At 43.1% G+C, this 24,808-nt stretch overlaps 4 protein-coding genes across 4 annotated transcripts; 3 read left to right on the top strand and 1 right to left on the bottom strand.

The window, feature by feature from the left end:
* The first annotated feature begins 5,628 nt into the window (after nt 1-5,628).
* LOC142401677 (uncharacterized) lies at nt 5,629-8,492 on the top strand. The gene is made up of 4 exons (XM_075487142.1): nt 5,629-5,757; nt 7,156-7,210; nt 7,686-8,012; nt 8,113-8,492. The coding sequence occupies exons 2-4, from the start codon at nt 7,174-7,176 to the stop codon at nt 8,208-8,210; spliced, it is 462 nt and encodes a 153-aa protein (XP_075343257.1). The 5' UTR covers nt 5,629-5,757; nt 7,156-7,173; the 3' UTR covers nt 8,211-8,492.
* Nucleotides 8,493-10,059: 1,567 nt separating this feature from the next.
* On the top strand, nt 10,060-16,549 carry bud13 (BUD13 homolog). Its single transcript, XM_075487141.1, has 10 exons — nt 10,060-10,226; nt 10,347-10,434; nt 11,962-12,046; nt 12,126-12,362; nt 13,233-13,525; nt 13,611-13,719; nt 13,826-13,964; nt 14,052-14,233; nt 15,980-16,061; nt 16,267-16,549. The coding sequence occupies exons 1-10, from the start codon at nt 10,087-10,089 to the stop codon at nt 16,358-16,360; spliced, it is 1,449 nt and encodes a 482-aa protein (XP_075343256.1). The 5' UTR covers nt 10,060-10,086; the 3' UTR covers nt 16,361-16,549.
* Nucleotides 16,550-17,904: 1,355 nt separating this feature from the next.
* On the top strand, nt 17,905-19,014 carry snrnp35 (small nuclear ribonucleoprotein 35 (U11/U12)). Its single transcript, XM_075487659.1, has one exon. The coding sequence runs from the start codon at nt 18,056-18,058 to the stop codon at nt 18,731-18,733; it is 678 nt and encodes a 225-aa protein (XP_075343774.1). The 5' UTR covers nt 17,905-18,055; the 3' UTR covers nt 18,734-19,014.
* Nucleotides 19,015-19,557: 543 nt separating this feature from the next.
* On the bottom strand, nt 19,558-24,405 carry LOC142402147 (uncharacterized). The gene is made up of 5 exons (XM_075487660.1): nt 24,216-24,405; nt 23,916-24,059; nt 22,609-22,704; nt 20,122-20,356; nt 19,558-20,050 (listed from the first exon to the last, which is right to left on the bottom strand). Exons 2-5 carry the CDS (start codon nt 24,010-24,012, stop codon nt 19,912-19,914), a joined length of 567 nt encoding a protein of 188 aa, XP_075343775.1. The 5' UTR covers nt 24,013-24,059; nt 24,216-24,405; the 3' UTR covers nt 19,558-19,911.
* Between the last annotated feature and the right edge of the window lie 403 nt (nt 24,406-24,808).

The raw sequence follows: 24,808 nt of genomic DNA, 5'->3' as shown, positions 1-24,808 counted from the left end.
TGACTGGACTCCCCCAAAAGAGTCTCAAACAGCTGCAGCTCCTTCAGAACGCTGCAGCCCGAGTTTTAACCAGAACAAAGAGATCAGATCACATCACCCCAGTTCTCAAGTCTTTACATTGGCTCCCGGTCAGATATAGAATAGATTTTAAAGTTCTGCTACTCGTCTACAAATCACGGAATGGTTTAGGTCCAGAATACCTGAATGACATGCTAGCAGAGTATAAACCCAGCAGAGCTCTGAGATCTACTGACTCAGGTCAGATAGTGGAGCCCAGAGTTCAAACTAGACACGGTGAAGCAGCTTTTAGCTGTTATGCTGCTCACAACTGGAACAAACTACCAGCAGAACTGAAATCAGCCCCAACTGTAAGCACTTTTAAATCCAGGTTAAAAACATTTCTCTTTCGGTGTGCTTATGGTTGAGTTTATATCTTTCTTTTTCCCCTCTTCTTTGATTGCTTTTAACTGTGTTTTTAATTTTTATTCTATTTTTTTTTCTCTTTAAATTGCTGCTTTATGCTGTTCTTTTAAATGCCTTGTCTTTATGTAAAGCACATTGAGTTGCCTGTGGTATGAAATGCGCTATATAAGTAAAGATGCCTTGCCTTGCCTATAAAAGCAGAAGTTCTGCAGCATTCAGGTGTGTGTTAACACGATGCCAAGGAGCAAAGACACCAGCAATGATCTTAGAGAAGCAGCTGTTGCTGACCATCAATCTGGGAAGGGTTATAAGGCCATTTCCAAACTATATGGAGTCAATCATTCTACAGAGAGAAAGATTATTCACAAGTGGAAAACATTTAGGACAGCTGTCAATCTGAAAAAAACCCAAAACATGCCCTCAGGTTTCTCCCTTAAAACCTACAAAAGCTCGCTTTCCAGTAACCAGCGAAGCAAGTGTGAAGGAATCTCTTGAAAAGCCACAAAAAAAAAGTGAATTAGATACTTTTTCACTGACTGGTTTGATGTGAATAAACTATCAGGGTGGCAGTGTAGGCTACGCTGCTGGTGATTCAGGAGAGGAAGTAGTTGTCCAAACTATAAACAAACTAAATAACAATAAAGAGAGCTCTTCTTCAGGACTTACTTTCATTTCTGGGAATATCAGTCCTTTTCTTCATCCACAGGCAGTTTAACAACCATCCACCCTTTGAAAATATCTCACATGTTGATCAGGTAGGTTTCCAATTTAACTGCTGAAGCCTTTCAGATGAGAAAACTGTTTCATTTGCCTCCAATGAACAAACCAATGACGGTTGGGAAAGGCTTCAGCCCCGCCTGCAACCCTGAACAGGATGAATATTTTCTGTCACTCTGTAATTCTTTTATTCTAAATGATTCTAAATCAGCCGTTCTGTCTCTCATAATGATGGATTGTTGATGATGCAGGCGGCATCCATTTTGTGATGCTCACAGAGTGGCTTTAGAAGTTCTGGCTGACTGCACATGACCTAAAGGAGGCACTTTGTGACTGTTTATCTGCATCCAGTTTGCTTTATGAAATTCCTTTCAGTGGCCTCTGGGTGGAGCTCCCGAGCCGTTAAAGGAGTCAGTCAGCAGGAAGGAGCCAGAAAGTTCTGGATGGGCTCAAATTCAGCAGACGAACACAATAGGATCCCTCACCAGGTCAAAGTAGAAGGGGAAGAGCAAGAAGTGAGAGTGACTTCTGTACTTCATGTGAGCAGGATGATTTAAACCGTGAACTCTGCTTGGTTTTGTCTTCTATTTATTTACACCGACATATTTTTATATGTTTCACATATGCAACGAGGGCACCAAAAAGTGTTTAATAAGTATGCTTTAATCTGGTGGTCAAAGTTTCATTCCTCTTCAGGAACATTTAGGTCCCAGATTATAGATAACTGATCGTTAACTGATCTGAACTGCAGGGACGACAGGTTTGAAGTCGGCTTTAATCTGGCGTGGTGCATCAGATCATAACATTCATGTTTAACTGCACACCGTCTATTGTTAAATAAAACCCCAAAACATTTGAAAATATCAAAAAACAGTATTTTAATGTAAATGTACTTTATTTATACAGCCCTTTACAGACAATCCTTACGATGAACCAAAGTGCTTTACAGCAGGTAATAAATAAAGAGAAGAATAAGTAAAAACAAATAAAAACAATAAGAGAACAGTGAAAGCAATAAAATACAACAAAATTGATTAAGATAAAAGTGTCATCACACTACTGGGTATTAAAAGCAATCCTAAATAAGTAGGTTTTTAGCCTAGATTTGAAGAGGCCCAGGTCAGAAATAAGACGCAGAAATAATCACAATAGAAGATAAAAAATGTTTCAAATTTGTGGCTGCAACATGTCTGACAAAGTTGTGACAAGGACATGATTTCAGTCACAGTCTGTAAGAGTTTGGGAGCTGTGGAGTCTCCCATGGGGGAGGAACGTCGTCCCGTTCTCGTCTTGTGGGCCAGTTCAGCGCCTGGACTCTTCCAATTCAAAGCCATGCTGTTTAATATGAGCCCTGCAGTTCAGTATCATCTTTCCTGAAAAAGATGTCATCTGGATGGCATCTAAAATCTGTCATTCAATCAGCACTTATGGAGCCTTTCCAGATGTGTAACATACCAGTTCCACAGACACTGATGCCCCCACATGCCATCAGAAATTAAGGCTTTTGGGCGAGAGTCCAGTCCTGCTGATAATGAGCCAGATGGTCCCTCTTCTCTTTAGTCTGGAGGACACGGCATACATGATTTCCCAAAAGTTTAACATTTTAATTGATGTGACCACAGAGCAGTTTTCCACTTAGTCCATTTTCTATGAGCTTTGCCCCAGAGAAGACGATGACGTTTCTCAATCGTGTTCAGATTTTTCAGCCTTTTCTTGTCATGATGGAGGTTTAATCTACATTTAAGGCAGGCACAACTAACTGTGTTTACAGACAATGATTTTGAAAGTGTTCCTGAGCCCATGCAGAGATTTCCATGATTTCTCATGGAAATCATTTATCCCCTCTTGTCCTGTCCAGCATCATGGCAGCAGAACTGTAATCTGAATACCGTTTTATGCCAAATGCATTTGCTTTGCCAAGGGAAGCTTTATGAATGTAAAGCTCCCCTCGTTTCCCAAATACAGCTTATTTATTTATTTATTTTTGTTACAATACTTTTAGGGCTGGGTAAACTCATTATAAACTCGTTATTATCGCATTAACTCGGTAATTATTTAACGCCGATAAATATTTTATCGCATATTAACGCAGTTTTTTTTTTGTTTGATGTTTTTTTCTGTTTGGAAAGTGGGTAGAGAGAGGGGGAACAACACGCAGCACAGGGCCGTCTGATGCGGTACTTGAACCGGGGCCAGCTGCAGCGAGGACTATAGCCTCTTGTACATGGGGCGCCTGCTCAACCCACTACGCCACAGACCGCCCCTGTTTTATTATTTATGTTATTATTGTAAAAGTCTTTTGCTCACAGGCTTTTATTTTGTAAAAGTCTGTTGCTGTCTGCTGCGGAACCGGAAAAGAAAGTAATCGGCGGATCCACCAAACATGGAGAAGGGTACGGAACTTTTACTCGGCCATTTTCATTTGAAAGTTCTTCCAGACGGCGCAGTCGACAGAACCAAAGTCATCTGTAAACACTGCCAAGTTGAATTGTCTTCTCACCGTAGTAGTTCCAGTCTAAAATATCACTTAAAGGCAAAACACACAACTGATAGCAGCAAGTCATTCAAGGAAACAGACAGTGGAGCGAGGCTTCTACATAAAAACTACAGAAAGATGCTGATGTTAAAAGTGTGTTTGCACAACAAATGTTATGGCCCTTTCATTCATATGGCAGCACATTTAAAATAAAACTAAATGCTAAAAGCTATGCACTACTTTTGAATAAATATTTGGATTTTGCGTACAAATGCGATTAATCGTGATTAATCAGGGAAATCATGTGATTAATTAGATTAAACATTTTAATCGTTGTCCAGCCCTAAATACTTTACATAGTGGTGAAGCTGACAGGGAAAGAGGGAGAACAAAGAAAAGGAAATGGGACAAAAGAGAAACAAATGATCGGACAGACAACCAGCTGCTGCACCGGCAGAAACCAAACAAAAGACAATCCAAGGCCTCTGTGGGGGAATCCAGGCGGAGAACCACCAGGAGCACCTGGAAGCAGACAAGCAGAGAGAAAAAAAAAAAAAAAAACACATGCAGCAACAACACCAGCAGCAAGCATATGGATATGGATGGCCCGAAACCACAGGATGACACAACAACTGCATGGCAAGCATCCGACTGGGCGAATGAATGTGTGTGTGCATGAACATGCAATACACATGGCACAGATTCCGCAAGAACCGGGATCAGTTATGAGTGTATAGGGCCACAGAAATAGGCAAAGAGAACCCCAGGACCCAGGCCACCAGCAGCCCGCACGGAGCACAGAACTTGGGAGGCAGGAACATCCACCCTGAAGACCACCGAGGAAGCCCAGGACAGAGCCCCCACGACCAGGCAGAGGCCTCCCAGGAACCAGTGGCGAACACTGGCCCCGCCACCCAGACACGAGTCGACATTACATTACATCACTTTATGGTCATTTTGCAGACGCTTTTATCTAAAGCGACTTACAATAAGTGTGTTCCACATCGGTAGGCAAAAGAACTTCAGGTCACAAGAAATCATAAGTGCATTTCCTTCCAAAACCAAACAGCTAAGAGCGTAACTAGTGCTGGAGTAAGTGCGGTAAGTTAGGTACCTAGACAAATGGGAAGACAATTTAGGAAACAAAGACCATTTAGGAAACAAATAAGTGCGTAAGGAGCTGGGACGAAACAGGGGATGTCCTCAGAGGGCGGATCTGGGTAGTGTTTCCTGAAGAGATGGGTTTGCAGCCTGCGGCCAAAGATGGGCAGCGACTCAGCTGTCCTGACATCAGGCGGGAGATCGTTCCACCATCGGGGCGCCAGAACAGAGAAAAGTCGAGTGCTGGACCCGGAGCTCGAGAGCCACCAAACCCCCAGGTGAGGCCCCTCTCAATAACCTGAATCAGGCCTGCAGTGCTGCCTGAGAGCCTGAAGGTCACGGACATTCAGTGTTGATCTTTGGCCCCCCATTGGATCTTCTGCAGATTCTTTGAATCTTTTGATTTTGAAATTCCTCCACCCTTTTACTGAGACTCTAACTCTTGTGTCTAAATTTTGAATGATTTTAATTTATTCCTTGACATTTGCGTTAAACTTTGGAGTTTATTGGAAAAAGGACAACCTAAATAAGGATAACCGAAATGATTCATCTTAGTCATTGTGTTATATCACCGATGAGGATGCTGTTATTTGCAAATTGAACAAAGCACATTATTCTGCAAAGCTCTTTGGGAATCATTTGAAAGACCAAATAGAAATCAGGGGGTAGAGATGAAGGGCAAATCCGGACAGGATCATTCAATAATAATAAATTAAAAAAAGTGTGGAGATGAAAGGGGGGGGGGTCATAACATCCTGCTGGTGAAAATGATGACCGAGTTTCACCTCGCCACACAGACAGCCTGCCCAGCCCACGTCCTCCATCAGACACTGCAGAAATGAAAGGCGAATCAGCACTCTCTGGTCCACCCACATCCCTCCCTCTGACTCCCCACTTCTCTGTGCTGCTCCTGCCTCGTCTCAGAAGTGTGACGCTCTGCAGTGCTGCACGCAGAGGCAGGTACCAGCAGCTACATCCCCCCCTCGACCACGGCAGAGCACGCAGGAAGGAGCTGCCGTTTCATTCAGTCCTGACAGGAGGTAAGACTCCTCGGACGATACTCAGCTGGAACCTTGTGAATATAAGGACCGAACCTCAGATCAGGAAGACAAGGAACCTTCCAGAACATGTAGCTGCAAGGGCATGATGGAGATTAGGATGTGTGAGGAGATAGCTAAACGTTTGTCAGGATAACTGTGATGTTTGGTTTTGGTTGAGTAAAGGGAGCTGATTCTGCTCTGAATAATGTCCAGTCATTGTTTTCGGCCACAGTGGGTTCAGGTTCAGGACACAGAGCATATATATATATATTGAGCACTTCTGCTGACTTGTTCACTGGAAAAAATGCCCCTCCCAAAAATAAGTAAGAAAAACAACAAATACAAGACTTTTTGCTTGAAATAAGCAACAAAATCTGCCAATGGAACTAGTGAAAATCGGCTTATCAAGATTTCTTGAAATAAGATGTGATATTTAGGACTTTTGAGATAAAAGTGATCTTGAAATTAGCTTAAAAACCTCTTCAAATGTAAAAAAAAAAAAAGCTTGTTTCATATGAAATTCGACTTAAAACAATTTGTTTTCAAGACTTTTTCATTTAACAAGATATTCCAGATGTATTGTCTTCAAACAAGTCCCTATATCTGGCTGAAATAGTACTTGTTAGGCATTTGTGTCTCATATTAAGTGTAATGAGATATTTTGACTAGAAATTAAACAAATATACTTTGTAAGACTTTGATTTTTTCCAGTGTTATTGCTGTTTTTTACTTCTTTTAGTATGTTATTTTCCAGAGATCACTGTGACTTGGACTCGAGTTGCTGTTTTGATGATGTCTTGTGACTTGACAAAAAATAAAAGACTTGAGACTCGACTCGGACTTGGAAGTTAAAGACACGGCACTTGACTTGACTTGAGACACGATGACTTGAATGACTTGAGTGTTCAGCATCTAGCATAACTTCAAACTTTATTCGTCATTTGAAGATCCATTCTGACCAGTAAGTGCTTGTCGAATTAACTAATATTATCCTGTTAGCCTAGTCGGTAGTTAGCTAACGTTAGCTTGATATGATACGGGGTGGACAGGTTGGACACATTGGCCAATGATGTTTACTGACAGTTACTTATATCTTTGTCTTTTCACTTTATTAAGATCAGATTCTGCAGGTAAAATTGCAATAATAAGGTGACTTGACTTGACCTATTACAGGATTTAACTTGACTTGCCCAAGAAAAAATTACTTGAGACTTGAAAGCTAAGACTTGAGACTTCCTTGAAACTTGCACATGTGTGACTTCTCTGTTCTTTTCCATCGGTCTGTAATATATCCAACAGAATGAGCTCACAGCCGGCGTACGTCAGTCTGAAGCGTTGCCGCTCCTGTGTTTACGTTCATCTTTCAGTTTGCACGTGTCTCCTGTTTCTGTTTCGCAGTTGGATGGGTGCTTCATCATGCTCAAGTCTCTGTTTGTTTGCGGAGTGCTGGGAGGTGAGAATACAGCACAGAGTCAAACTCAAAGTCAAACATTTCTTTGTGTATGCACTCTCAGAAATAGGGGTACGGTACGAGTCCTTTTTTGTTCCCTGAGGTACAATCTATACTAATGTACCCCCTAGGGTTAATTATTGGGCCTAAAGTTACCTATATGTACCTTTTTGAGGGTTCAAAAGGTACATATATGTACTCAAGTGGTAAAAGGTACATATATGTACCTTTTTTTCTACATGCTGGGGTACAATAGACAGTCTGTGTTAGGCTACTTCAGTATAAGGGTACAAAATTGCCACCAGAGGTACAAGATTGGTCTCTGTAAGGTACAAACCACAAGGGTACAAAACTATACCTTCAGAGGGTACTGCCCCAGTGACAAGCCATTGTACCCCTAAAGGTACACTTCTGTACTTTATTTTCTGAGAGTGTGTGGATGTGATCACGCCACACGTCTCCTGTGTCTCGCCACCAGTGCTGCTGATCCCAGCGCAGTGTCAGCTCATCTCTGTGTGCGTGGAAGAGGACAACGACCTGAGAGTGGACTGTGAGATCGAGCCCAAGGCCAATAAAATCAACAGCTACGAGTTCTCCTGGTCGTTCGGCACCAAAGAGACCCTCATTAACACCAACGTGTCTGGTTCAGCAGCGGAGATGCAGTTCAGGGACAAAAGTGAAGTGGTGGAGCTGGAGCCTCACGGCTACAGAATGACTCTCTCCGGCTTCACCGACACGCTTCCACACAACACCACCTACATGTGTAAAATATCCGGCAACGTCGAAAGTGTCACCATAGAGAAAGGTAGGTGGACGTAGTCAGGAACCCAAGGTAGTGGAATCTGAATAAATCCGTGGAAGAGAGGTTTTAAAGCGCTTGCATCCCTGCCTTTCTTCCTCTGCAGATCACCTTGTGCCGTGCTCCGCTGTGAGCATGTTTCTGAAGGGCTCCTGGACCTGGGTTGTTTGCCTGCTCTTCATCTTCTTCCGCACTCACTGCTAGTAAAATTAACAAAATATAAAAGGAAAGCTTCTGCAGCTGCACACACATCTAAGCACACTAAATTCTACGAAACCTCCACCAACTGTCCCTCCTTTTCATGCTTTCCTCCTCCCACAAAACCCTAAAATGTGTCGTAATGTTTTCGTTGATGAAGATTACCCAAATGTTTCGAGGTGTTTTGCTTCACAGATGCACACATTATGTAATAAATGCACTAAGTAAGTAAACTTTGGGAAAGATGCAGCTTGTGTTTTCCAATAAAGGGATACTGATATGCTGAGTATGTTGTGTTCATGGGGCCACGGGATGATTTAAAACTAATTAAAATCATTTTTACATCACCTGACCTCTTGGCTGATGTAAGAATCCACTTACTTTAGTCCTTATTAATCAGGTGTTTCTTGTTTTAGGGACTGGACTGCATGACATTAAAGGCGGGGTAGGGGATCTTTTTCTGGAACATTTTTTTACATATTGCTTGACATACGCCCCATTGCAACCAATTAATTAAAAGTTTTGATACAAATATGAAAAGTTTTAGTGGCCTCTAGAACGTACAATCTAGGAAAAACACTATCCAATCATACTGAACGGACCGTTAACGATGATTGGATTCTGATGCCGTCTATCAAACTGCAATCTGCTCCTCCCTCCCCCTGTGCGCATACCCTGCTCCGTGAACGAATTACGTGTCCAGAAGCTTGGCAGGAAGCTAAACTAGAGCCAGCTTGGCTAGCACCTAGCATTATTAAACGTATAGTTAGCATATACTAAATAATAAATACGGCAACGATCGATGCTTGCTGTCAGAACAGCGCTCGTGCACCTTCGTGCTCGTGCGCGTTCATGTACTCTAGAGGCATGGCTTCGGGGGGAAAGTGAAGAAAAGGGTTGGGACTTTTGACCTGTGTATTTTCAAAATGCAGCTTCGCTGGACTCAAAATCCAGGATCTCCTACCCTACCTTTAAGTTGTTTTGTTAGAAAAATAGGAAAGCATGGCACACCATGAAGCGAAGTGAGGTGCTGAGTATGGTGTTACTCCCACACATCTCCCCTCAGGCCTTCTTTAAGATCAATGCTTCAAGTCGGTTTGCTTTACAAAAACAAAAAGTTGGGTAGAAAAACCACAAGTTAATCAAGCAACTGTGAGTGGGACAGAACTGTGATGGATGTGGCACACAAATGGAGACGCAATTTTTACTTAAATTCCAGTTGTTTGACATGTTCAATTCAGCCCAGTAAACAAACGGAAGGAAAACTGAAGTCCAGTTCTGGGTGACCGAGAATAAGAGTCCCGATATCAGAACTGCATCGTCAGTTCGTGAACAGAGTTTAGAGACGAAAATGAGGCGGTGGAGGTGGATGTTTGCAGATAAAACCTCAACACAACACCATCCTCATATGTAAAATACCCCGGCAGGTTGAAGGTGTCGACAGATGGAGGTGGATCGTTGTGTGTCTGATGTTTACCTGCTTCTCTTCTTCAGCCTCAAACGTTTTTACAAAAAAAATAGCCACTTACAGCCTTCATAAGATCAAATATTTATTTTTAAGCAATATCATATATGTCATGTGTTGTATATCCTCACAAATACTACCCATACAGCAGTATTTGTCTCAATAATAACAAAAAATATATGTTTTTATGTGTAATTAATGAAAAAAAAGGTCTAAAACAGAACTAAATGGGGACAAAGATACCTTAATTATATAAAGATAACTTAATTAGTCCAGAAGATGCCGTTAATGCAGCTGTATGCAGGCTGTGGTATAAAACCTAAATAAGTGCGTATTACAGGCTGAGTCACCTGGCGCCTGTCTGAATTGACATTATTGATCCTCGGCGCCTTCCGTAGTTTTCGATAACACGGAGTAATGGCTGCCTCCACTGGTAGCGCTAAAGGAGCGGAGCTTTCTAAGGCTGAGTACCTAAAACGTTATTTATCCGCTGACGACGACTCAAAGAAATCAAAAGGGAAGATAAAAAAGAAGCGACGCAACGTCCCTGTGAGAGGGTGAGTGGACGAGAAAGTTTTAACCGAGCTCTGGAGGACACGTCGTGTCTGCGCTAGCCGTTAAGGTTTGCAGTCTCTGTCGCTGTTTCTCACTCTCTGACGTACTTTTCCGTGTTCAAGACTGAAAATAGTAGACGATGACATCGACTGGAGACAGATGGTCGAAGAGCAGTTGGAGATCGAAGAGGATGAAGAAGAGGCTCCCGTGGTGAGCACCTGGCTAACGTTAGCTAGCTTTCATGCTAACCTAAATCCATTCATTCAGTCACCTGAGCAGCCCGCTAACTTTGTTAGGTTCACATAAAAACATCGCTGTTTGCCTCCCTTATAACTTTACTTTTAATTATATTTTCACTCTGTAGGAGCCGCGGCTTTCTTAAATGGCCTGTCAAACTAGCATTGGATTGGATTGATTTGTGTAAATGTAAAATACCATCTGGTCTGGTATCCTTACCAAAAGATACTTTGATCCCTGTTGGATGTGAAATGGGACTGGGCTTACATCCCACAGATCCCATCAGATTTGGACGCCAGGTGAACACTTCTGAATAAGGTCCAGGGCTGTGGGGGAGCGCTGTTGCCATTTGGGGGTGTTATGGTCATCAGAAGTACCAGGATGCAGCCTTTCCCACAGAGCTGAGCAGTGTTACTCAGTCTCAGTGTCAGTAGTTTTTTTAAAAAAATTTATAGAACTGATTTTTTTTATTTGACATATACATACATACAAACACAAACTCAACAAACACAGAGGGGATGTATATTATATGCAGTTATACTTGCTTAAAGTTCTTTAAAAGTCCTTTCTCTCTTTTTTTTCTTTTCTTCCACTGACTAGATCTTTGTTAATTTCAGTCACTGTTTTGCACATTTACGTCATATTTCCGCTAATCCAATCCTCTTCTTCGCTCTATATGCCCTAACAAGCATTCTGCGTTAATATGAGTACTTTACAAGTGAGAACAACAACAACCATACAAAGTACGAGTCATTTACAGGTGAGAGCAACAACAATACAAAAAGAAAAAGAAAGAACCTACTCTCCTGTAATTAATAAAACAATAAGACAAACAAGAATATAGAGGTAACTAGAGTCCCAGAAATGCCTGTACTAATAATGACCATCTTTTATCAAACATGTCTGTTTTCAGCTGGACTCTTGCTGTGATTTTTTTTTTTTTTTTTTTTTTTTTTTCCATGATAAACACATTTTTTACCCTGTCTCTCCATTGCATTATGCTCGGAGGCTGTGGTTTCAACCAGGAAGCTGTTATAATCGTCTTTGCTATCAGCAGCAGGATTCTTAGCAAATATTTAGAGCTCTTATCTTTCATACTGTCAGGAATTATACCCAAATTGTAAAGTGCTGGTTCCAGATGGAGGTTAATGCCCATAATCTGTTTATTTTCCTTTTGAATATTCTTCCAAAAATCCTGTATTTTTGGGCAATCCCAGAATATATGAGTGGAGTCACCCACTGCTCCACACTCCCAACATAAATCCGTTGTATTGCTGTATTTAGTGTGAGTAGTTTTAATGTGGCTGATCTGTGATTCTGTTAATTTGCTAATCAATTAACTTGCTCTAATTATGGTATTTGGTCTGAACAGCTAAATCCTAAGTCTAATATTACCAGAAACAATTAGCTATACTGTTTCCAGGACTGTAACTTCCTCAGTATAAACAGTAAGTTCTGTATCACTTCACTCTGTTTTAAAAACTTTGTACTTCTATTCAGATTGCTGAGATCATCGATGACCGACCGGAGGAAGTGAAACAGCTGGAAGCCTTCAGGACCGGCAACAGGTGGAAAATAGTTGGAGGTAAGTACGGAAGAGCTGAAGAACATTTGTTCGTGTGTTAGAAGAGATTGTTATTTACTCCAAGTCTCGTGTCCTTTAGCGGATGAGAATGAGGACGGAGAGCATCCGGAGTCTCTGGTATCAAGCAAAGATCGCCACGATTCACCAGAACTGTCACCAAAGGAAAGGAGGCAGGATTCTCCGGATGCGTCTCCTCCGAGGAGAGGCCGCCACGACTCTCCGGATGCGTCTCCTCCGAGGAGAGGCCGCCACGACTCTCCGGATGCGTCTCCTCCGAGGCAACATTCAGGGAAGCCGAGGAAGGTGCAAAGTAAAGGTGAGCGTTTCTTTTCTTAAATAGAATCTGGTCTCTATCATCTTGAGGCATCACAGCAGAAAGTAGAAATATACCTCCGTGCGCCACCTTTTTTACTCATAGAGGTGTTAAAAATGCCTTAAAGGGATAGTTCGCCTCTTTTGACATGAAGCTGTATGACATCCCATATTAGCAACATCATTTATGAACATTTTCTTACCCCCTGCTGCGTCCTGTGAGCCGAGTTTCAGCCTCGTTTTGGCGTTGACGAAGGTAGTCCGGCTAGTTTGCTGGGGTTTAAAAAATAAAGCGTTTTGCTTCTCAAAACAATATGCGTTCAAAAGAGTAATACAGTTGCATCACAAAATGGTTCTCCAGGAAAAAGTCAGACCTCACAATCGCTTGGCCCTATTTTCTCTCCCTTCGTATCACTGCCTGCTGCCGACAGCCGCGCCTGTTACGGTGTTTGCTGCTCGGAAGCAGGGGACTGCTCAGTCTGCACTTCGGTCTGCACGGTCCACACAGCAGGCAGTGATACGAAGGGACAGAAAATAGGGCCATATTGTTTGAGAAGCAAAACGCTTTATTTTTTTAAACCCCAGCCAACTAGCCGGACTACTTTCATCAACGCCAAAACGAGGCTGGAACTTGACTCACAGGACGCAGCAGGGGGTAAGAAAATGTTCATAAATGATATTGCTAGTATGGGATGTCATACAGCTTCATGTCAAAAGAGGCGACCTATCCCTTTAATAACAAAATGAAAAATGTATTTATTTATTTGTCATTTTTACTTTTTCGCTTGTCTTGGTGAGAAGGCCTACTGGAAGTCTTGGGTTGAGTGATGATACTGTGTGTTGTGATTGAGGATTAGATCTGTTTCTCCTTTAGATTCGTCTCCCACCAGAAGAAAGACCAGCCCGTCACTGCCAAGCAAAAAACGTTCGCCTGACCTTCGTCGGTCGCCTAAAAAAGCTCAGAAAAGGCACGATTCAGATTCTGATCAGTCACCCCCACGAAAAAAGCCCCTGAAACGAGAAGATTCGGACCAATCTCCCCCGAGGAGGCGCTCTAAGACAAGAAGGGGCTCCGACTCTGACCAGTCTCCACCCAGGAGGCGGCCGGCGATCGGCGAGGACTCGGACGGAGACCTGTCACCGCCTCGCAGACCGGGCCACTCGCAGGTGGGAAAAAAAAACCTCATTTCATAGATTAATTTTAAACCTGATCTGTCGGCATTCTTAAAGCGTTTGTTGGCGTGCTTTTCAGGATCAGAGGATGCTTTCTGGTGGAAAAGCAGGTCTGGTTTCTGTCGATGTTTTAAGGAAGGAGCAAGAGGAAAACCGCCGCCGAGAAAAATACAATCAACCACTCGAAGGTTGGCTCAGTTTCACTGTTGACTGTAGAATGCTTTGTATGGAAACAGATTGGTTCTGTCCTGTCCTGTGAGGATGTTTTTAACTCTTTATCCGCTTTCTGACTAGTTGAATCCCGCAATGCCCAGACGGTGTTCCGAGACAAAAGCGGTAAAAGGAGGGATTTGGATTCAGAGAGAGAAGAGCAGAAGAAGAAAGCAGGAGAAAAAGCTGCAAAGGATGAGAAATACGCCCAGTGGGGAAAAGGGTGAATTTGCAAAGGCCGCACCGAGACATTTTGTGCACGTGAGAGGGGAAATGTGTCATTTATTCGGGTCAAAATGTGCTGTTTTAGGTTGGCTCAGACCCAAATGCAGCAGCAGAAACTGGAGGATGCGGTACACGAAGCCCAGAAGCCGCTGGCGCGTCACCATGACGACGAGGATCTCGATCGCATGTTGAGAGAGCAGGAAAGAGATGGGGATCCTATGGCTGCAATGCTTCGACGGAAAAAGGACCGCAACACCAAAAATCCAGGTTTTTAACATTCTTCTGCATGTTTTATTGTAGTTAAGCTTATTTTACCAGATTAAACAGAGACCATAGCAATAAAAACATCACTGTAACGCTCTTTTAACTGGACTTCCCAAAAAGAGCATTAAACATCTGCAGCTCATCCAGAACGCTGCTGCTGGAGTTTTAACCCGGACTAAGAGATCTGAACACATCACAGCAGCTTTAAAATCTTTACTCTGGCTTCCAGTCAGTCACAGAATAGATTTTAAAAGCCTGCTGATGGTTTACAATCTGTGATCTGTTCAGAGAATATAAAGCCAGCAGAGCTCTTAGATCCAAGGACTCAGGTCAGCTGGTCCAGTCCAGAGTCCAGACTAAACATGGAGAAGCAGCATTTAGCTGTTATGCTGCAAACAAGTGGAACAAACTGCCAGTGGAGATTAAACTTTCACCAAATGGAGACATTTTTAAATCCAGGTTAAAAACATTTCTTTTCTCATGTGTCTATTAGGGGTGCAACGGATAAAAAAACTCACAGTTTGGATCATAATCGGATCAGCAAAAAAAAAAAAAAAAGACAAGACAAATAAACATGTTTTGTCTTTTTGTTTATTAACACTTTTAAATTATTAAATTGAAATGTATAAAATCAACTTAAAGTGCACAATTAACATCTTCTTTTCAACATAATCAAAGAAAAACAACTTAAAGTGCAACATAAAAACACACCGATCGCTTGAGCCCTGTCGGATTGTGAAGGAAGCGGCTGCTTGAGCACAACCGCTCATCACCGCGGTGTTTCCACTGACTGATGTCGCTGCAAATGCGTGGCCATGCTCGATGTGTTTCCACTGTTGTGTGGCTTTCTTGTGCCACAGTGCCTACACACCGTCACGGTTTTATCCACCAACCTCTTTCCTTCTTCATTAAATTTGACAGGGAAGCCAAAATGCTCCCAAACAGGGGATTTAAATGACGTGGGGCGTTCAAGCTCTTCTGTTCCTCCGCTCGCCATGACCACGCTGTGTTGCAGGTTAGGGGTTTTCTTTATGTTAGCTAGCGCTATGTCAGCTACGTGTTATGTCTGTGTGGTAACCTAGGCGACAGGTTTGTGTGGCAGCGCGAGTATATGGAAACAGACAGAGGCAGCAGTTATCGTTACAGTAGTCACCGAAGTATTTTATTTTCCATGCCCACTGTTCTACATGTTGTACGCTGAGGACAATAAATCACAAACGAGCCACAGGACTGTTTGCTTATTGAAGAGGGAAGTGTTGCAGACTTTTACCCAGAGTGTGGAAAGTAGCTCTGTCCCTGGACCTAGCAGGAATGGTTACGGCTGTGTGAGGACTGAACATGCGCACAATTTTTTTTTTTCATAAATCAATCCGCGGATCATGTGTGTGCCGAACCGAAATAATTGATCCGAACGGATCACGGATCAATGATGATCCGTTGCACCACTAGTGTCTATGCATGAAATCTGAACGATATCTTTGAACTTATCTGGACTGTTGCTTGTTTTTAAATTCATTTAAATTATTTTATTTGTTTCTCTTTATATTATTTTATGTATTTGTAATGCTTCTTCCACTCCCTGCTGCAATGCTTTTATTTTATGTAAAGCACTTTGAATTGTTTTGTACATGAAATGCTATACAAATAAATTTGATTTGATTAAAAAGAGGGATTGGGACAGCATTGCAAGTTTCATTCTTTGTACATGAATTACAAATAATTGTAAAGAATATCTATATCTTTTTGCAGCGAAACCACGCTATCAAGGCCCTCCACCACCTCCAAACCGGTTCAACCTTCAGCCAGGCTATCGCTGGGATGGAGTGGACAGGTGAGAGTTTTGGATCATTCACAGAGAGAAAAACCCACTGGAAGCAGTAACAGCAGGGGGAACCCGGCCCTGCTTTTAGGCCATTCATCGTACTGTTTTCTGGAAGCCATCATGGTTCTTACAGCTGCAGCTTTAATGACACAGCAGGCGTGAAATCTATCAGATATCAGGAGTTTAATAGAAGTGTTTTATGTTTGTCTCACAGGTCGAATGGGTTTGAACAGAAACGCTACACCCGGATGGCTGATAAGAAGGCGGTCCAGGAGGCGGCGTATAAATGGAGCGTGGAGGACATGTAGAGGCACCGGAGCTGAATCGGGAGCCAGCGGCTCGTTGTTGATGCTCTTTGCTGTTGAAACAACTGTAAAATAATCTGATTAACTGTAAAATAGAGGTCACCAAACAGCATTTTAAGGTTCTTGTTGTAGCCGAGTCGGCGTGGAGCAGATGTGGGTTTCCCAATTTTAATAAATATTTCTTTTTCTAAAGTTTTGTGCCGAGAGTTTTATCTTCAGAGAGAAGTTTGGACGAGATGAGGGTTGATTGTACTCACTATAATGGAGGGATTCAGTCTGTTTGTTGTTTTGTGGGTAGCGCTGCTGTACTGGGACCAGGGTTAGAGGAAGACTTCTTCACTGTTGGTCTGATCGCTGAAGGAGACTCGATCATAACATCTGGCTCCACATCACTTCTCCTTTCATCGAAGCAGATTTTTTTTCCTTTCTGTCCATCCTGGCTCCCGTCACATGACTGCTCTTCTTCTATGGTGCTTTAGCAGTGTTTCCCTTCCCTTCCCTGTTTCCCTGAAGCATTCAACACTTCCACCACTACGTGTGGAATATGATGAATGAATGAAAGCTTTTTTTAATCCATCATGACCTCAGCAGAGTTACTTTGGTGAACATCTTATAGAAGAATATGAAGAAGTTGTGGGGTAAAATTCCTTCTCAAACAGTTTTAAATAGAATTTGTGTGAGAAATTCATGATGCGGCCAAGTTAGGTTCTGAAACTCTCCTGACTGGACTCCATGTAGAGCCCAAAAGAATAAAGAAAACTTAGTATTTTTATGTGTTAATGACCCCGTCAGGTGTGTGGTGGAAGCTTGCCTGAACATTTTTTAGGTTCAGTCAGAAATAAAAAGCAGATTATTAAAGGAGAACTGCGGTATTTTCAACATTAAGCCTCTTTTCTGAGTCGTCTGCAATGTTTTAGAACCCCCCTCACCGCTTTTTTGGTGTTTACTGCTGTCACCGGTATTTGCCTAATTTTGATTCATCTCAACCTGCTTCAGAATGGCAAGTCATATGCATGTCCTAAAAGGTCCGTAAAAGCACCATAAACGTCCGTTTTCAAAATCATCAACTCACCGGAGTGGTTACTGGTGTGCACTGGTAATCCATATCAAATTTCGTTGCGAAAAGTTGCTTCTGTCGTGTTTTATTTGGCAGCTCGTTCATGCTCAAACTATTTTCTTAGCGGTGGCGGAGTAATATCAACGAACATCCAGTACAAAATGTCAAATAAAACACGCACATTTAAAATAAAACTAAATGCTAAAGGCTATACACTACTTTTGAATTTTTGGATTTTGCGTACAAATATGATTAATCGTGATTAATCAGGGAAATGATGAAATGGTGATTAATTAGATTAAACATTTTAAAAGAGTTAAGAGAAAACTAAATTTTTTTTACTGTGGAATATCCCAAAGAAAGAATTTAAATCAGAAATTCTTTTGCACGTGGATGAATGTGAGAATATAATCTAAAACTATATCATTTGAACAAACTGGCCCGGTAGGAACCTTTGAGATCGTAGAACGAGTTTCCTCACGGAATGTGTTTATTGGTGCACTGCCGGTTTGTTTACCGTCTGAAGGATCAAATACTCTTCAGTATGGATGTTTAGTTTAGTTTTTGATTAACTATTGACCAATTTGGATAAATAGTTGTAAATCTCCCGCTGAAAGCCGCTCACTTCTGTAGCGGTTAAGATGGCGGACTGGTGTCCGATAGCGAAGGCTTACAACCCGCTGAAAGCTGGCAGCATCGACGGCACGGACTTGGAGCCCCATGACCGGGCGGTATGGAGGGCCATGTGTGCCCGTTACAAACCCAACAAAGGCGTTGTTGGAGATCCGCTGCTCACGCTGTTTGTGTCGCGTTTGAACCCGCAGACAACCGAGGACAAGCTGCACAAAGTGTTCTCCAAGTACGGAGACATCCAGCGGCTTCGGCTGGTGCGGGACATTATCACCGGGTTCTCCAAAGGCTACGCGTTCATCGAGTACAAGGAGGAGCGCTCCGTGACCCGTGCCCGCCGGGACGCCAACAAGCTGGTGGTGGACCAGCACGAAGTGTTCGTGGATTTTGAGCAGGAGAGGACCCTGAAAGGATGGGTGCCGCGGCGCCTGGGCGGCGGGCTCGGAGGGAAAAAGGAGTCCGGGCAGCTGCGCTTCGGCGGCCGGGACCGGCCTTTCCGGAAACCCATCAATCTCGGGGCCGGACCGGCGCAGGAATGGGGGGGTGAGGCGGGCAGAAGCTGGGACAGAGGGGGGGCCAGGGGTATGGAGGACCGGCACCGAAACAGAGAGGCGGATTGGGGCGGCCGGGAGAGGAGAGATTACCGGGACAGAGAGAGGGATGACCGCAGGTACCGGGACAGAAGATGAGGCCTGTGTTTACAAAGCGCCGCCTAAAGGAAGACTGTGTCAGCCATTCTGCATGTGCCAGCTTCAGGTGGTTCAGTGCAAAGTGGACTAAATGTGAGCAGTCACCTCAATGATTCAGGCTGGACTCAGCAGCATGGAGACAGCGGGCACGAGTCCATGTTCTTCAGACTGAAAAGTTCCTTTTATTGTTTAGAAATGTCCTTGTTTTACTTTTAAGGAAACCTTTTTGATCTTTAAACTTCATGGCCCAGCCAAATAAAGTCTTCTCATGTTTAACAGAAGTTTCAGTCGCCATGTTTAAGTTTAGTAAATCTCTCCTCTCTTGGGGTGTACACAGCAGAACACCCGCGTAATATTACCACTTGTCATTTATAATTACAAACCTCTGAGGATATATGTTGACATAATTGATGGCAGAACTTCTTCTTGGACAAAAACCCTTACAATTCTAGCTTTGGTTGACTTGTATAATTGCACATTTCCGCAGGAATTAGGCAAAGTTGTGGGTGGGAAACTATGGCTTTGTCTCAACTTTTTTGTATCAAGTAAGAATTTAGTGGGGCCATGTGTGCCCGTTACTGCGTGCTGCCGACAGCCGCGCCTGATACGGTGTTTTCTGCTCGGAAGCAGGGGACTGCTCGGTCTGCGCTTCGGTCTGCACAGCAGGCAGTGATACCAAGGGAGAGAAAATAGGGCCAAGTGATTGTGAGGTCTGACTTTTTCCTGGAGAACCATTTTGTGATGCAAATGTATTACTCTTTTGAACGCATATTGTTTTGAGAAGCAAAACGCTTTATTTTTGAAACCCCAGCCAACTAGCCGGACTACCTTCATCAACGCCAAAACGAGGCTGGAACTCGGCTCACAGGACACAGCAGGAGGTAAGAAAATGTTGATAAATGATATTGCTAATATGGGATGTCATACAGCTTCATGTCAAAAGAGGCGAACTATCCCTTTAAAGTCACTCTGAACTGAGGGGTAAGCCAGCTAATGAGGCCGATGCAAGCACACAGAACTGGCCCGTGTTGTACAATGTGAGATTGATTTCTGTTTGACAGGATTCCAGCTTATCGACATGAAATGGAAAACATCAGTACAAACAAATGATCTGATGTTCTTGGTAAATGGGACGTTTATTGCCACAGATTTTAAGCTGAGAGGGTGTGACTTTGTGGTTAAAAGCTTTCCGCTGGACGGGCAGATTTGCGCTCGGAGGTTATGTTTGGCCATCCGGAGGGAGCCCCCCTCAGCCTGCCAGTGTTCACGGGGGGCCAGCCCTTGTACGCGTCTCTCTGGACCGTGTTGAACTCAAACCTGTGAAACAGAACACACACATATGAACTGCTCTCTGCAGGAAGCTGCAGGACACTGTGGACAACTCTCACCTGAAGGCGGGGTTGATGCCGATGTTGTCGGGCTGTGGGAGGGCAGGTGTTCGCCTCGGGCGGCGGGAGGACGGAGGAGGGAAATCCTTCTGATACTGAGACTTAATTTCTCTTGTGTCTTGCTCATCCTCTTCTGCTTGTCTATCCCTGCTGCTGTTTCCTTTTCCTGTTTGTCTTGAGGATGTGGGATAAGGATGGAGAGGCTCCTGCTGCCAGCTCCAGGTGGGACGAGCTCCTGAAAGGTAATAACAGCCTTTATTAGGCTTTCATTCAATGTAACAGTAATTAAATACACCATTAAATGATCAATCTTTGAGGTAAAACTAGGGCTGGGAGAGTTAACTCGTTAATTATTTAACGCCGATAAATATTTTATCACGCATTAACGCAATTCTTTTATTTTTTTAATTTTAATTTATTTTATTTTGTAAAAGTCTGCTGCTCACAGGCTTTTATTTTGTAAAAGTCTGTTGCTGTCTGCTGCGAAACCGGAAAAGAAAGTAATCGGCGGATCCACCAAACATGGAGAAGGGTACGGAACTTTTACTCGGCCATTTTCATTTTAAAGTTCTTCCAGACGGCGGAGTCGACAGAACCAAAGTCATCTGTAAACACTGCCAAGTTGAATTGTCTTCTCAGCGTAGTAGTTCCAGTCTAAAATCTCACTTAAAGGCAAAACACACAACTGATAGCAGCAAGTCATTCAAGGAAACAGACAGTGGAGCGAGGCTTCTACATAAAAACTACAGAAAGATGCTGATGTTAAAAGTGTGTTTGCACAACAAATGTTATGGCACTTTCATTCATATGGCAGCACATTTCAAATAAAACTAAATGCTAAAAGCTATACACTACTTTTGAGTTTATTTTTGGATTTTGCGTACAAATGCGATTAATTGTGATTAATCAGAGAAATCATGTGATTAATTAGATTAAACATTTTAATCGTTGCCCAGCCCTAGGTAAAAAAATCAAATTTAAACAGATGTTTAAACTTTTCCACCTCTTGAAGTCATTTACTTTCTTCGTCAAAACCTTGTGCTTAATGCTGTTTTCCCATATTAACCTGTTAAACTATGTTCCATCCATCCATCATCTTCCGCTTCTCCGGGGATCGGGTCGCGGCTGCAGCAGCCTAAGCAGAGAGACCCAGACGTCCCTGTCCCCGGCCACTTCCTCCAGCTCTTCTGGGGGGACCCCGAGGCGTTCCCAGGCCAGCCGAGAAACATAGTCTCTCCAACGTGTCCTGGGTCTTCCCCGGGGCCTCCTCCCAGTGGGACGGGCCCGGAACACCTCACCGGGGAGGCGTCCAGGAGGCATTCTCACCAGATGCCCGACCCACCTCATCTGACTCCTCTCGATGCGGAGGAGCAGCGGTTTTACTCCGAGCCCCTCCCGGATGACCGAGCTTCTCACCCTATCTCTAAGGGAGAGCCCAGACACCCTGCGGAGGAAACTCATTTCGGCCGCTTGTATTCGCGATCTCGTTCTTTCGGTCACTACCCACAGCTCGTGACCATAGGTGAGGGTAGGAACATAGACTGACCGGTAAATCGAGAGCTTCGCCTTCTGGCTCAGCTGATTTTTCACTACGACGGGCTTCTGCAGACACCACACCGATCCGCCTGTCAATCTTCTGCTCCATTCGTCCCTCACTCGTGAACAAGACCCCGAGATACTTGAACTCCTCCACTTGGGGAAGGATCTCATTCCAGACCCGGAGAGGGCATTCCACTATAACTATGTTATTCTGCGTAATTTTATTTAATAGTTGGCATAAAGAGAATCGTCCTCTCGCTGTATCATTTAAGAATCTCCTTAAACATTTAGTTTAGCTCACAGACCCTTAATACCACACGTTTACAGCATTAAAAACCATTGAAATGCTCTTTTATAGCTAACAATGGACTAGTCCTTTGTTATTTCTTCATCAGTTGAAAATCTTAAAGGTCTGGAGTTCATTCTGAATGTGGCCTTTCCATCAGGAAGCTGTAGCACGAGGTCCAGGAAGCTCTTGATACGGATGAATCGGGCCAAACTTTGGCTGCATAAACAAAGCAAATCAACCAGTGACATAAGTTTTAAGTACGGGCCGGATCAAGGCATGCAAGGTCTCCAGCGGTTCTGGGAAGTTTAGAAGTTAGATTAAGGGAATATATCGTCTGTTTCTAAGATGTTTGCACTGCCCAAATGAACCATGACTCCGAACGTAACCTGAAACCTCTACATGTTAAAGATCAGTTATCCCTAAAACCTTCAACAAGCTTGAAAATAAATCCCCAGAAATTAAAGCTGACAGTCTGCACTTTGAACCCAAACTCACCTCTAACTGTTACTTAAAGATGGCGTGAATATTAGAGGTGTTAAAGAGGCTAAAATCTGTAAAAGGTTTGACTAAAGAAGTAACTTTATTCACCCCAAACTCGTATCTCCACACAAACACGACTCAGAGCTCATCTTGGAGCAGATTTAACAGAAAAACGAGACCTTTGCCTCTGTCTCCTTGTGGGGAAGGTCTGAAGCAGAAAGCCTCTTGGGATGTGGTCTCCATCCTTGCAGGTGTGTCCGGGTAGAGGAGAAATCCTAAGGAAGTGAGAGGGAGGCGTCTTTTAAAATTGCCTGATTATAATAACACGGTGCTAATTAATTAAAGGGATAGTTCGCCTCTTTTGACATGAAGCTGTATGACATCCCATATTAGCAACATCATTTATGAACATTTTCTTACCCCCTGCTGCAACTTGTGAGCCGAGTTCCAGCCTCGTTTTGGCGTTGACGAAAGTAGTTGGCTGGGGTTTAAATAATAAAGCGTTTTGCTTCTCAGAACAATATGCGTTCAAAAGAGTAAAACATTTGCATCACAAAATCGTTCTCCAGGAAAAAGTCAGACCTCACAATCGCTTGGCCCTATTTTCTCTCCCTTCGTATCACTGCCTGCTGCCGCCTGCTGACAGCCGCGCCTGTTACGGTATTTGCTGCTCGGTCTGCACTTCGGTCTGCACAGCAGGCAGTGATACGAAGGGAGAGAAAATAGGGCCAAGCGATTGTGAGGTCTGACTCTTTCCTGGAGAACCATTTTGTGATGCAAATGTATTACTCTTTTTAACACATATTTTGAGAAGCAACACGCTTTATTTTTTAAACACCAGCCAACTAGCCGGACTACCTTCATCAACGCCAAAACTCGGCTGGAACTCGGCTCACAGGACGCAGCAGGGGGTAAGTCAAATTTAATAAATGATATTGTTAGTGTAACAAAGGGTTAATTTGGCTTGTGTATAATTCCATGAAATGATTGTTTTTAACCTGACATTCATAAGAATAGTCAGGTGGAACTTTTGTTTTCTTTTTCTGTTTCTGTACATTCTTTCATGGGGGAGCAACATTCGCGACAAAAGACACGGTCCCGCCTAAACTCTTCCTCTTTTTTTCTGATGTTCGGTGAGGAAAGGTGGAGGAAAATAAAGACCTTCGAAAGAGCAGCGGTGTGGTCTCCATTCGTTCTAACCTTAACACAACGCAGAGGTTTCACACCGGTTACACTAGTATGGGATGTCATACAGCTTCAAAGAGGCAAACTATCCCTTTAAGTACACCCTCTTTCAGTTCCAAGGATTTACGTATCAGAAATCAGAACAGCCTGACTGGATCATAAAACTCAGTAAATACAACCTCAGACAGACCCCACGATGCATTATAATGTGTCAACAGGACAGCAGAAGTCAAATCTGAAGCTAAGAATGACTGATCTCAGCACAGGATCAGCTGGGTCCAAAGGAGAGGCCGAGTTTTACCTGCCACTGTTGGTGGCTCCCCCCTGTAGGGTCGACTCCGCAGGAAGAAATCGTGGTGGCGGCGGGGTTGCTGCAGGTGGGCGTTTTCAAAGAACATCCTGTCTGTTGTCTCCCGGATCAGCAGATGCTCTGAATCGCTTGTATCTGGTCAAACACATACCATATATGTTTATATGTGATATGATTGGAGCAAAAAGGTAGTAAAAGTTGCCCTAAACCTGGAAAATATCACGATATCTTGTATCTGAAATCACAGCCAGTAAACAGTGTGGTGAGGACAGTTTTTACTGTACTGCTTACCTTATGTGGAGATGTCTGCATGTTTCTGCCCTGAGTGTCGGCTCATACACAGAGATACTTAAAGCCTGTTTATTGCTGTAGTCATGGTGTCCCATTCTTCTCCGGTGAGCGGCAGACAGAGTCGTAACCAACTTGAACAATGAAGCAGCAGGACCACCGAGAGAAAGCTGAAACTCTGCAGTGGCAGCCTGCTTTGAAGGGGAAAGTGAACCAGTATGGATGTTTTTCTTTTTTTTTTTTGTTGTTTTTTTACGAGTTTAAATGCCGTTTTGTCAAAATCATTTTTTTGTATTTTTACAGTATCAATATCTCAGATTATGGAGCACCTACTAAAACCAAACTTTCCAATTATACACTTAGCAGTATTCTGAAAATATTTACAGAAGGATTTGTTGATAAATCATTCCTGGCCTGATTTATGTGACATTATAATCAAAAGATATGGCAAAAATCGATGTTTTTTAAGGCAATGGACAGTATATTTTGATTTCCTAGGAAATGAAAGCAGATATCCTGAAATCCCTCTGTAATTTTACTTTTCATTTTGTGTGTAAACAAAATGAAAAAAGGATTTTTCACCTGGCTTAATCATA

This window comes from Odontesthes bonariensis, chromosome 16 (assembly GCF_027942865.1).
Source record: "Odontesthes bonariensis isolate fOdoBon6 chromosome 16, fOdoBon6.hap1, whole genome shotgun sequence".
NCBI classification, from domain to species: Eukaryota; Metazoa; Chordata; class Actinopteri; order Atheriniformes; family Atherinopsidae; genus Odontesthes; species Odontesthes bonariensis.
This window is presented reverse-complemented; position numbering and strand designations above follow the sequence as displayed.